The 12387-nt window shown below is 47.7% G+C and overlaps 1 protein-coding gene across 1 annotated transcript; it reads left to right on the top strand.

Moving 5' to 3' along the window:
• Positions 1-811: 811 nt before the first annotated feature.
• INHBC (inhibin subunit beta C) lies at positions 812-10008 on the top strand. The gene is made up of 2 exons (XM_024737238.1): positions 812-1329; positions 9111-10008. Exons 1-2 carry the CDS (start codon positions 1017-1019, stop codon positions 9854-9856), a joined length of 1059 nt encoding a protein of 352 aa, XP_024593006.1. The 5' UTR covers positions 812-1016; the 3' UTR covers positions 9857-10008.
• The last annotated feature ends 2379 nt before the right edge of the window (positions 10009-12387 follow it).

The raw sequence follows: 12387 nt of genomic DNA, 5'->3' as shown, positions 1-12387 counted from the left end.
TCAGCACATCTAGAGGTGAGGATACTCTGGCCCGCAAACAAACCTATGTAACAAGAATAATAATATACTTTTATTAAGCCACTTAACTCTGTTCCAGCCACCGTAAAGCGCTTTACAAAATTATTTAAATCTCAAAACTCTCAGATAATCATTACAGATCTATAATTACACATTAAAAATCCATAGGGCCAGACATGTTTCAGAATTCAGAAAATTTCAACTTTTAGAAAGGAAAAATGGAGAATTCCCTGGTGGTCCGGTGGTTACGACTTTGCGCTTTCACTGCCGAGGGCCCAGTTTCAATGCCTGGTCGAGGAACTAAGATCCCACAAGCTGAGGGGAAGGTCCCGCAAGACGCGCAGCGCAGCCAAAAGAAAAGAAAAAGAAAGGTAAAATGGTACGTATACTGTATATCATATAACACCCCTAGGGGTAGCATCCCATAATCAAGTAATGAAGACCCAACACAGCCAAAAATAAATTAAAAACAAAAAACAACAACCTGCATGACAATGACCTAAAAGAGTCCTGCCAATGACCCCCCTCTTGTTTGAAAGTCATTCTTTAACATTCTATCTTAAAACCTCTGATCTCCGCACCCTACCTCCACCCCCCACTGCCAGGCTTCCGAGCAAGGCTGTTGATCTGAAGAGGAATTTCATCTCTAACCTTTGTTCCCAGGCCTGGAAGCTCACATGGGTAACCCACTATCTCCCAAAGTTGGCCCAGGGACATTTCTTTCCCCAAACAAACCAACCTCCCCTCACATCCCCCACTCTGTAGTTTCACTGACTTTATGGCTTCTGCCAAGTTCTACCTGTAACTGGCTTCATCTCTCAAGTTGGATGTTTGACTGCTCTATATCCTGCAACCAGGAGTAATGCCAGCTGGACACACTCTCCTTCCGGGGCCCCTGGCGGCTGGGAGGGAGCTGAGACCACAGCTGTGGAGACCCTGAGCCCCGGGGTTTGCGGCTCTATCTCAACTGTGTTGCTCAAGGAAGGCCTCCCCCAGCAATGACCTCCTCATTGCTCCTGGCCTTCCTGTTCCTGGCTCCAGACGCAGTGGCCACTCCCAGAGCTGACAGTCAGTGCCTGGCATGTGGGGGGCCCGCCTTGGACCCGGAGAGCCAGCGGGAGCTGCTTCTTAATCTGGCCAAGAGAAGCATCTTGGACAAGCTGCACCTCAGCCAGCGCCCGACACTGAGCCGGCCTGTGTCCCGAGCTGCTCTGAGGACTGCGCTGCAGCGCCTCCATGGGTCCCCACAGGGGGCGGTTCCAGAAGCAGACAGGGGACAGGAGTATGAGATCATCAGCTTTGCTGAGACAGGTGGGTTCTTGGTCTGTAGATCTTCCCCCAAACCCGATCTCTTAAGGAAGGGAAAAACTTCCTCCCCAATCTAACGCCTGACTTTCTCCCCAAAACCATCCCAACTCTTGCCTCCCACAGCATGTAATCTCCCAATCCCAGGCTCCCCCCACACCCCCACCACCAGGCTCTCTCTTTGTAGTTTAGACTTGACCAATGGGCACCTGGGAAGTGGGTACGTTTCATTTCTTTTGAGACTGCCTGCCCCTATCTCCCATGGCTCCTCTCTCTGCAGGCCCACACACTTCCACAGACTATGATGTGAGCCCAGACACTTCCTGGGCTTGGACCAGGGTCTGGGAGCTAGAGAGTCTGTCCTTCCTCTGGCCCTGGGATCCAGCCTCTCTGTACCCCACTCCCCCAGATACATCATTTGGGTAAAAGGGAGAAAAGTAAAACACTGGCATTACAATACCTCTCCACCCTACTCCTGTCCTCTTGCCTTGATTACCTCGGGTTCTCGCATCAGAACAGGGCCAAAATGGGACTCAGAAAGGTATTTAAAGGATAGAGGATAAAGACGAGAAAGTTCCTTCCATAGAGGGCAGACGGGTTAGAGAATTTAGTGGGCAGCTGGAAAGAAGATCAAGAATTCAGAGACAGGGGAATTCCCTGGTGGGCCAGTCATTAGGACTCCACACTCTCACTGCCGTGGACAGTACCAGGTTCAATCCCTAGTCGGAGAACTAAGATCCCACAAGCTGTGAGGCGCGGCCCCCCCCCCAAAAAAGAGAGAGAATTCAGAGACAGGATCTGAGAACCAGAACGCAAACAAATGATCTCTCTGGCCTCTGAGCTTCTTGCAATTTCTTCTCTCTTAGGTTTAGAAGGCCTTTCCCATTCCTGGCCCCTTTCCCTTGGTCAGCATCTACTCCCTTCAAGATCTAACACTCGCATCCTGAAAAAACCCACCCTGACCTGAAGGTGAGGGGCTCACTCTCTGGTGGCCCCCACATGCTCACCCTGAACCTGGACCTTCCTTATGGAATTGCCTGTTTCCAGGTTTTCTAGGAAGTCTGTCTTCCCATAGAATGCAACCCCTTGAGGTCAGGAACTGTCATTTATTCCTCACCTTATCATCAGAGGCTAGTGTATAGTAGAAATAGATAACACTTATATAGTGTTTACTGTGTTCTAAGCCTTTTAAATATACTAACTCCTTAAGAGCCTCACAACAAGCCAGTGAGGCAAATACTATTGTTACCCCATTTTAGAGGTGATGAAACTGAGGCACAAAGAGGTTAAGTAACTAGCTCAAGGTCACATGACCAGTAGGTGGTAGAGCCAGACAGCCTGGGTCTGGAATCCATGACCTTGACCACTCTACCATTCTGCCTCTTGCAAACATAGTATATGCTCAATAAACAGCTAAACCATTCTGTAGTTCAGCTCGACCATGTCTAGAGTCCCCAGTGATGGATGAGACCCTATTCTAGTTCAAAAGGGGGTTTCTGGGCTTCCCTGGTGGCGCAGTGGTTGAGAGTCTGCCTGCCGATGCAGGGGACACGGGTTCGTGCCTCGGTCCGGGAGGATCCCACATGCCGCGGAGCGGCTGGGCCCGTGAGCCATGGCCGCTGAGCCTGCGCATCCGGAGCCTGTGCTCCGCAACGGGAGAGGCCACAACAGTGAGAGGCTCGCGTACCGCAAAAAAAAAAAAAAAGGGGGGGGGTTTCTGCTCATGATTAAGAACACAAACTCTGGAGCCAGATAAACTGGGCTCAACTCCCTGCTCAGCCACTTATTACTACTATGTGTCCTGGGTTGTTAATAGTCAGTTTTCTCATTTGCAAAACAGAGATAATGAGAGGATCGTTGAGAGAATTAAGTGAGCTAATACAGGTAATGTACTTAGAAAGGATAAGGTGGGAGGAAACTGAAAGTAGAAAACTCAGCTACTGCCCATGAGGGGTTTAGTTGTTGCTGCTGGGAATAAATTACTTAGAATATAAGGCAGAGTGAAATAAATGCTAGATGAGGGCACAAGTGCTTAATGGGCCAGAAGTAATTCACTGGGACCTGGTAAGTCAGGGAAGTCTTTCAGAAGAAGTTTGCAAATTGGCTGGCATTGGAGAGTAAGTTTGACTTCAGCAGGTAGAAAATGGTAAACAACATCCTAAATGGAAAAACATGAGTAAAAGCGTAAAGAAATGGACTGCATTTAGAGTTAAAAAGTAGTCTGGAGTGGATGAGCAGAAGGTGGACAAATGACCGTGAACACCAAAATCCTGGTTGGTTTTTTTTTTTCACCTTTGTATCCCTGATACTTAGCCCAGTTTCCTGGCACATTGTGACAGTAACGACAGTTACCAGGTATTTAGTGTACCTGCCTCCTCTCCGTTCATCCTTACAATCACTCCATAAAGTAGACTTTATCATTCCCAACTTAAGAATGCAGAAACTGAGACTCGAAGATAATTTACGTGGTCAAGGTCATACAGCTTACAAGGGGCAGAATTCAAACACAGTTCTCTCTGACTTCAAAGTCTATATACTTTCCACATATTTGCTAATCAATGAATGAATACAACATTTAGGCTGCAGGGGGAGTGACCTGAAATGAACTTGGAGGTGAGAATGATGCCTGGATTCTATCTTTTACCTTTAAATATTTCAGTTTGAAGTTTTCATTCCAATTTAAGCTATCATCTCCACCATCGTGTGAAAGAAAGATCTGAGAATTGTTCTTGCTGGAGGTATGAAGAGAGAGAGCTTGGGGCCCTGGGGAAACTAGGGTAGGAGCCTTCAATGGTGTCCTGAAACTGGCTCATACTGGCTCATGAGAGCTGATGGTGAACATCTCCCAACTGTGCATCCAGTGGCATCACATTGATAGTTTGAAATTGGCCGGGATGGGAGAATTTATACCGCAGAACTTGGCAAACTCTACAAATCAGGGCCTTTTTTTTTCCCCCCTCTGGAATCCAGTTGTGAAATATTTACCAACACAACACTGCCTACGACCTACAAATTCAAGTTATCTGCCTCCCACATACCTAACATACAATGCTGATTCAGGGATGGAATAAATAGATACTTTTGTTCCAAATGGCGGATGGGGAAGGGAGACGCAGAGCAGTCACTGGTCCATGAAAATTCTGACATCCAGCCAGACATATATCTCAGTCTACCCCAAATCCAGAATTCCTTTGGTTAGGGCCTGGTTCTGCCCACTGGTAGGATTTTCCTCTCCTCTTAAGGAGAGCCTACCATTGCTCCCCTAGACTTCTAGATTCATTCTCTCAGCTCTTAGTGCCACCCTCTGAGATGTCTTTCCTTTTAAATAGGAAATGACCTGTGTTTGCGGCTAAGTAGTTTTCTCAGCCTGCATGCTGCCCAAAGAAGTTGGGAGCCCGGAGACTTCTTTTCATTTTGAATCATCTCTGTCCCTTTTAGTCCAAACTGGTGCCGCTTTCACTATTAAAATTCTCTTTAACACTCTGTGAGCCTTCTAAATGATAAATTACAGTCTACTCACTCAGACAAAAGGCACTCCACTCTTATCAAGACAGACCCTCCTCTTTAGGTTACAAGTCAGGATACCCTCTTACAAGTGGGATAACACTCTTAAGATTCTTAGAAGCCCTCTGTCTAGTTGGGAGGGTCTACAGAACATCCTACGTTTTAGATCTTAACAAAGATGTTAGATCTTAACAGAGGGTCTTACAGTTCCCCCTTTATTATTTTGATCTTCGCTCTGAAACTATGTTTTACTGGCAGTGCCCTGGATTTGGGTTTTGCCCTGAGACCATTTCTTAGTTTGATAAACTTTTTGCCAGACAGAGAGTTGAGGGATGAAAAAAAATATTTTGTTGTTCCAGCTAGCAAGTCCTATTGGAAATGTTTTCTCTAAATTCTGCTTGAAAATTGAACAGTTCGTTCCTTAGTTCATCTCACTCCTGAAATGCCTTATCATAGGCAGCTAAAATAAACCAAATGGCACTTTCAGCATTCTGCCTGGAAATATCTTTAGCTAAATTCACAATTCTGTTAGTTACCATCTCTAGCTTCCGTTACCAGAGACGATAGCCAATACATAACACAGGTTCCCCATTGTCCAGCTTCCAGTAGCAATTTCCTCACTGTCCTTCCAGACTTCACTAACAGTCTCCCTGCTGTCCTTCCATCCTCTGGCTGTCATCCAGTCCCAAAGCCAATGCTACATATTTTAGGTCTTTGCTATGGAGTACCCCACTTCTGATACTAATTTCTGTTTTAGTTATCCATTAATATGGCAAATCAGCTCAAACATTGAGTCTTAAAACAAAAAAATTCAATAGTTTCTGTGATTTTGTAATTTGACTGGACTTATTCTGGACAGTTCTCTCACTCCATGTGGTGTAACTGAGTTCATTCAAGCAACTGTGTTCAGCTAGGAACTCAGATGGGGCTAGAACATCTAAGATTGTCTCTCCGAAGTCTCTCTCCATATGACTTCTCATCATTCAGTAGTCTAGCCCAAGTTTCTTTAAAGCATTAAAGTTTTCCTACCTCAAAGTGTAAGTACTTACTAAGTTTCTGCTTGCGTCATGCTTGCTTACATCTCATTGGGCAAATCAAGTCACACGCCAAGCCCAGAATTAATATGGGAAGGGATTGCACAAGACCATGAATATTGGGAGGTGTTGTTCCCTGGGGGTCAACACTGTAATGGTCTATCACAGCCCCTGCTGGTCCTGTGTCTGCCTACCATAACTGGGGTGACTTATGAGGTTCTAAATGTTAGGTGCTAGTGACCTAGCAAGAAAGGATTAGCTGGGTCAATCAGACTCTTCTTTTAGGATTTTGGAGTTGGAACACTGAAAGATCAGTTCACTTAGCTAGGAAGAGCTAAGTTAAAGGTTCTGTAGACTCAGGAGCTAGGGCCACCATTTTGGGACCTGAGGAAGGTGACAGGGAAACAAAAGAGGTAGATCCACAGAAAGAGAAGAATGGAGTAGACTTACATAGGGAGAGTGAGATGAGAGAGATTTTGTTGGCTCTGAGAGCTGTCAAGGGCAACCTTATTCCAGACCTTACAATTCACACTAAGTCTAGATGAACTTTATTTTCTGCTCTTTTATGCCCATGAGAGTATCAGTGGCATTCCCACAATAAAGCATCCTTTACTTAAAATAAATAAATAAATAAGGTTTGCTAAGGCCAAAGCATAATGGCATTTAATTGCCTCCTAAAAGAGTTTAGCTTTGGGCTTCCCTGGTGGTGCGGTGGTTGAGAGTCCGCCTGCCAATGCAGCGGACACGGGTTCGTGCCCCGGTCTGAGAAGATCCCACATGGTGCAGAGCGGCTGGGCCTGTGAGCCATGGCCACTGAGCCTGTGCGTCCAGAGCCTGTGCTCTGCAACGGGAGAGGCCACAACAGTGAGAGGCCCCCCCAAAAAAAGAGTTTGGCTTTATTCATCAATAGGTTTTTTGAAACCATGAATTTTATGATCTAGCCTTTTTGGAAAATAATTCTTGTATCAGTGTAAAATAAGAATTAAAGAATGAAAGACCATTCACTCACCAAATGTTAACTGAGTGCCTATTATGTACTAGGTACTAGGGATACAGTGGTAAACCATACAGGCACAGTCTCTACCTCCATGGAGTTTACATTCTAGCTGGGAGCAGGGAGGGGTAGAAGGGGAGGGGAGGAGAAGCAAATGAACAAAAAACCAAGATGATTACAAAGAGTGATAGTGGCTATAAAGACAATTAAGCAGGATAATGTATTAAAGACATGAGGGTAGAGTCGAAGGCTGCTTTAGCTAAGTTAGTCTGGGAAGCCTCTCTGAAGAGGTGAGTTTGCGCTGAATGCCAAAAAGGAGCCAGTCATTCAAAGAGCTTGGAAAGATATTCTAGGCAGGGGAAATAGCAAGTGCAAAGGCCATGAGGTGGATCCATGTTTGGTGAGTTCAAGGAACAGAAAAAAGCCAGTATAGGTAGACTATAGTCATTAAATGGCAGAACGCCTAATCATACGTGTTTCCTATGTTAAGGGGTTTAGCATTTATTCCCATTCAAATAGCAATGGGAAGCCTTTGAAGGGTTTTAAGCTGAGAGGATTAAGCTGATCAGATTTATGTTATAAAAAGATCACTCTGGGACCTCCCTGGCGGTCCAGTGGTTAAGACTCTGCGCTTCCACTGCAGCAGACACAGGTTCGATCCCTGGTTGGGGAACTAAGATCCGACAGGCCATAAGGCACAGCAAAAAAAAAAAAGAGGTCACTCTGGCTGATATGTGAAGAATGGTTTTGGGTGCAAGAGTGGACCACTTGGCAAGCTATTGCCATAGTTCAAGAAAAAGATGATTGCAGGTTGAACTAATGTATGGTAGAGGAGGTGGGGATAAGTGAAATTATATTATGAACTGGAGATAGAGTTGACAGGTCTGCAGATAATTTCAAAGAAGGGAATGACAGCAAGCAAGACTTGGTTTCAGCAGTGCATTTACAGGAAAGGGGAAGATTGAAGAAGGAACAGATTTGGGTTGCAGGGGATAAATCTAGAGTTCTTCCTTGAACATGAAAAGTCTGAGATAGCATTGGATATCCAAGTGGAATATCAGATCAGCAGCTGGATATCCAAGCCTAGGCTCAGGGCCATGGATATAGATATCTGGGAGTCATCAGCATATAGATGAAATTGAAAGCCAGGGGAATTGATGGGTTCTTTCTGGGAGAGATATAGATAGAGAAGAGAAGGGAGCTTAGGACCTCCAACATTTAGAGGTCAGGCAGAGGAAGAGGAGCTGTCAGCAAAAGAGACCAAGATGGAGCGGCCAGAGTCATGAAAGCCAAGAGAAGGAAGTATTTCGAGAAGGAAGGGATGGTTAACTGTGTCATCTTACCTGCTTAGAGGTCAGGTAAGACGAACATAAAGAGATGAAACCATTGGATTCGGCAACGTGGAAGGTGTTAGTGATCCTGACAAGAGCAGGAGTGGAGGGAACAGAAACCCAGTTAATGTGTTTCAATAGGTCAGGTGAGGGATGAAGAGGGGAAACTGGGCAACAGTAACTGGTACAGGAAGAAATGCATAGCCGTTAGAACCACTGTGGTGAGGAACTGGTTGCGGGGAGTTTCTAAAGGTGATAAGGAAGGTAATGATGCCACCAGTTCTAAGAACGGAAAGAGAGGTACATAGGGAGGAAATAATGATTTCTACTTGGGATAAATTGATTTTAATATGCTGGCAGGACGTGGCAAAATTAAGCAGTTAGAAGTTTAGGCGTGAAGCTTGGTGATTCCCAAGGTGCAAAATGATCTGGACTGGACATACAGATTTGGGAATCACCAGCACAAAATTTGTGTTGGCTGACTGTGAGTGTGGGTCAGAGCTCCTCCCAGTGTAGAGTAAGAGGAAATGGGACTTCCCTGGCGGTCCAGTGGTTAGGACTCCTCGCTTCCACCGCAGGGGTCGCAGGTTCTATCCCTGGTCGGGGAAATAAGATCCTACATGCTGCATGGCAAGAAAAAAAAAAAAGGAAATGAAGGTCAAGGACAGACCCTGGAGAACGCTTGCATTGGAGGGATGGAGGGATGGTGAGAGAAAGAAAAGCCAGCAAAGAAAATCAAGGAAGAATCATGAGAGTTGTGTCATGGAAACCAAGAGAGGAGAGATTTTTAAGAAGGAAGGGGTAGTTAATGCCAACAGTGTGGTCGAGAAAGAACAAAGGGAATTCAAGCATGCTGAGAATAGATATGTAGTTGGTAGAATTGACTCAGAAAGCCACACTGACTGGGGCTTCTTGTATCCACAGGTCTCTCCAGCATCGACCAGATTCGTCTTGATTTCCACTTCTCCTCTGATAGAACTGTTGGCGGCCTGGAGGTCCAGCAGGCCAGCCTCATGTTCTTTGTGCAGCTCCCTCCCAATACCACGTGGACTTTGAAGGTGAGGGTCCTCGTGCTCAGCCCACGTGCCACCAACCTCACCTTGGCCACTCAGCACCTGCTGGAGGTGGATGACAGTGGTTGGCACCAGCTCCTCCTGGGGCCTGAAGCTCAGGCTGCCTGCAGTCAGGGGCACCTGACCCTGGAGCTGGTCCCTGAAGGCCGAGTAGCCTGGAGCCCAGTCATCCTGGGTGGGGCTGCCCATAGGCCTTTTGTGACAGCCCGTGTAAGAGTTGGGGGCAAGCACCGCATTCGCCGGCGAGGCATCGACTGCCAGGGTAGGTCCAGGATGTGCTGTCGACAAGAGTTCTTTGTGGACTTCCGTGAGATTGGCTGGCACGACTGGATCATCCAGCCTGAGGGCTACGCAATGAACTTCTGCACAGGGCAGTGCCCCCTGCACGTGGCAGGCATGCCTGGCATTGCCGCCTCCTTTCACACCGCGGTGCTTAATCTTCTCAAGGCCAACACCGCTGCGGGCACTGCCGGAGGGGGGTCATGCTGCGTGCCCACTGCCCGGCGCCCCCTGTCTCTGCTCTACTATGACAGGAACAGCAACATTGTCAAGACTGACATACCTGACATGGTGGTAGAGGCGTGTGGGTGCAGTTAGTCTGTGTGTGGTACAGGCAGCCCGAGGTGGGGTAGGCAAACATGCCCTGACGGAGGCGCTCTTCCTTGAGAGGAGGGGGCGGCCCCGTTACTGCCTCTGTCCAGAAGATGGACTCCCTCTTCCTGAGCAACTTATGAGAATTATCCCAACTTTGACGTGAGGAGATCTTCATCAAAGCACTGTCATCTAAGGAGAGTCACTGTACCATCTTCATAATGACCAGCCCCTCTCCTAGAGTATAGTCCCTCCAGCAAGCTCCAAGCTCCACGCTCCCTCAACCGCCACCCTAGGGACTCTCATCCACCTCCAACCATGAGCAGTGCCATCTGGTTCCCAGACAGATACCCATAACCCAACTTTTTTTTTTTTTTTTTTTTTTTTTTTGCGGTACGCAGGCCTCTTACTGTTGTGGCCTCACAGGCTCCGGACGCGCAGGCTCAGCGGCCATGGCTCACGGGCCCAGCCGCTCCACGGCATGTGGGATCTTCCCGGACCGGGGCACGAACCCGTGTCCCCTGCACCGGCAGGCGGACTCTCAACAACTGTGCCACCAGGGAAGCCCTCCATAGCCCAACTTTAATCCAGCCCACAATCCCCTATGCATCCCTGCCCCTTCTACTCAATGTCCCCCACTCCAGGATGGGTTGACCCAGCCCCTTCCTCTGCCTTTCTGGATCTCCAGAGAGGCCCTTCCTTAGATTCACCAAACATTCGATCCTCTCCATGTCTTGAGCCCTTTCCCTCTTACTTGCCCAATGGGCTGCTAAAGGCCCTCTTGGCACACTCTTATCCACTCTTTGTCCTCCGTCCTGCTCTGTACCCTTGGGGTCTGACTCACCTGAGTTCCCTTGGCCCCTGGCTTCCTTCTGAGTTTGACTAAGAGGAGACACAGGCAGAAGATCAAAGGATAGGAGGAGACAGAGGTCAGAGTGTTTCTTATTCCTCCTCCTTCTGCCTAGGTTCCATGGTTCTGTGTGACTATGGCTGCATCCATGTCCCTACAGCTCCTGTCTAGCTCCCCACCCGCTCCATGGCTCCGGCTCTGCCTAAGTTCTGATCTCACTGTTTCCACGATATGGGCTTATAATGGCTTTCCATTCTTGCCGGTCCCTGGGTGCTTCAATATCCCTCCTTGGTTCCCTTAACCCTGCCCATACCTCTGTAAAGAAGTCCTTCATTAAGTCTTCTTAGTGATGCAAACACAGACAGCTGAGTGGGTCTTTTATGTCCTGCCAGAACCCTGACTGACACCCGAGATGACATAGAGCCTGCCTGCCCTGCCCACTTTTCTCTCCTCACAGCCTCCTTAGGGCTGAGCTATTACGTCCATCCCACACATCATGACTCTTCCTTCACCAGGCTGCTTCCTCTTCTTTCTTAGCCCCCCTCCTCCCTCCCAGAACCATCTTTGCTTGTCTTATGGCTAATAAAGACCTGGGTTTTACCTGCTCCTCTCCTCTCTCTGTCCTCGCTCCAAGAAATGAGACAGATCACTGCTCAGTCAGCAAGTAGGTGACAACCTGAGGGCACACACATGGGAGGAGGCAGAGGCCTGGCTCCCAGCTGGCTGCCTTCCCTTCACTCACCCCCAGGGCTCCAGCCAGGAGTCCTGTCTGGAAGCTGGAACTGGCCAAGGGCCGTTTGAGTGGGACAAGGAGAAGAAAAGGAAGGCCTGGGGTGAGGAGAGGGGGGCATTTGCTCTGAGACTGGGTCCTCTCTAGACCTTTGCCCTCTTCCCCCACCATCTCCTCCCTTTGGTTGGACAGCCCTGAACCATGGGGTCAATATTGTCTGCAGCCCAAGGCCGAGTTTGCGCAAAACCCATGTGTCCTTTGGGAAACATGATGTCAGTGTTTGCTCAGCATGTAACCCCCTCCTATCTAGGTCTGAGGTCCTTGGAAATGGAACCCTAAAAGGAGAAAGTCTGAAAGAGACCTCCTGGGGGGCTGCAAATTTGAGCTGTGGGGCTTCAGGACCAAACTCATGGAAGTTATCCCAACTTTGACTTGAGGAAATCTTCATCTAAGCAGAGAATCTAAGGAAGTCTTCTGGTGGCTCTGCCTCCCCCTTCCACCGCTGTCTCCCACCCCCAATCCACCCGTCCCCCAGATCTAACCTACCTCCTTCCAACTATAGCTTCAGTCCCCAGGGCCAAGACTAAGGTGAGGAGAAGCGAGGCTCTTGCCTTGGGGACAGAATTTTAAGGGGATGCCAAAAAATCCATCAGTCAAGATAAATAGGATCTTAATGCAATATTTTAAAAAATCAAAATCAATGCAAAAAAATACAAGATGAACAAAATAGAAAATTTTAAAATAAACTAAATTTAGAAGGATCAGTATTATTCCTTTTCCTTTTTGGCTCTGTCTTTGACAAAAAGGAGAAAAAGTGGAATTGTCTTCTTCCAAACCTTTTCTTCCAGAGCTCCCTGGCCCCTAACTCTAGACTTGGTCAGGCTTTTCTCTTTCGGGCAAGATAATCGCTCAGGCTCCTTCTACTTCCTTACCCACCCTCATTCTACTTCCTTACCC

Source organism: Neophocaena asiaeorientalis, unplaced genomic scaffold (assembly GCF_003031525.2).
Source record: "Neophocaena asiaeorientalis asiaeorientalis breed wild unplaced genomic scaffold, Neophocaena_asiaeorientalis_V1.1 scaffold134, whole genome shotgun sequence".
In the NCBI taxonomy this organism is placed as follows: Eukaryota; Metazoa; Chordata; class Mammalia; order Artiodactyla; family Phocoenidae; genus Neophocaena; species Neophocaena asiaeorientalis.
Note: the sequence above shows the minus strand (reverse complement) of the source record. Positions and strands in the feature narration are given on the sequence as shown.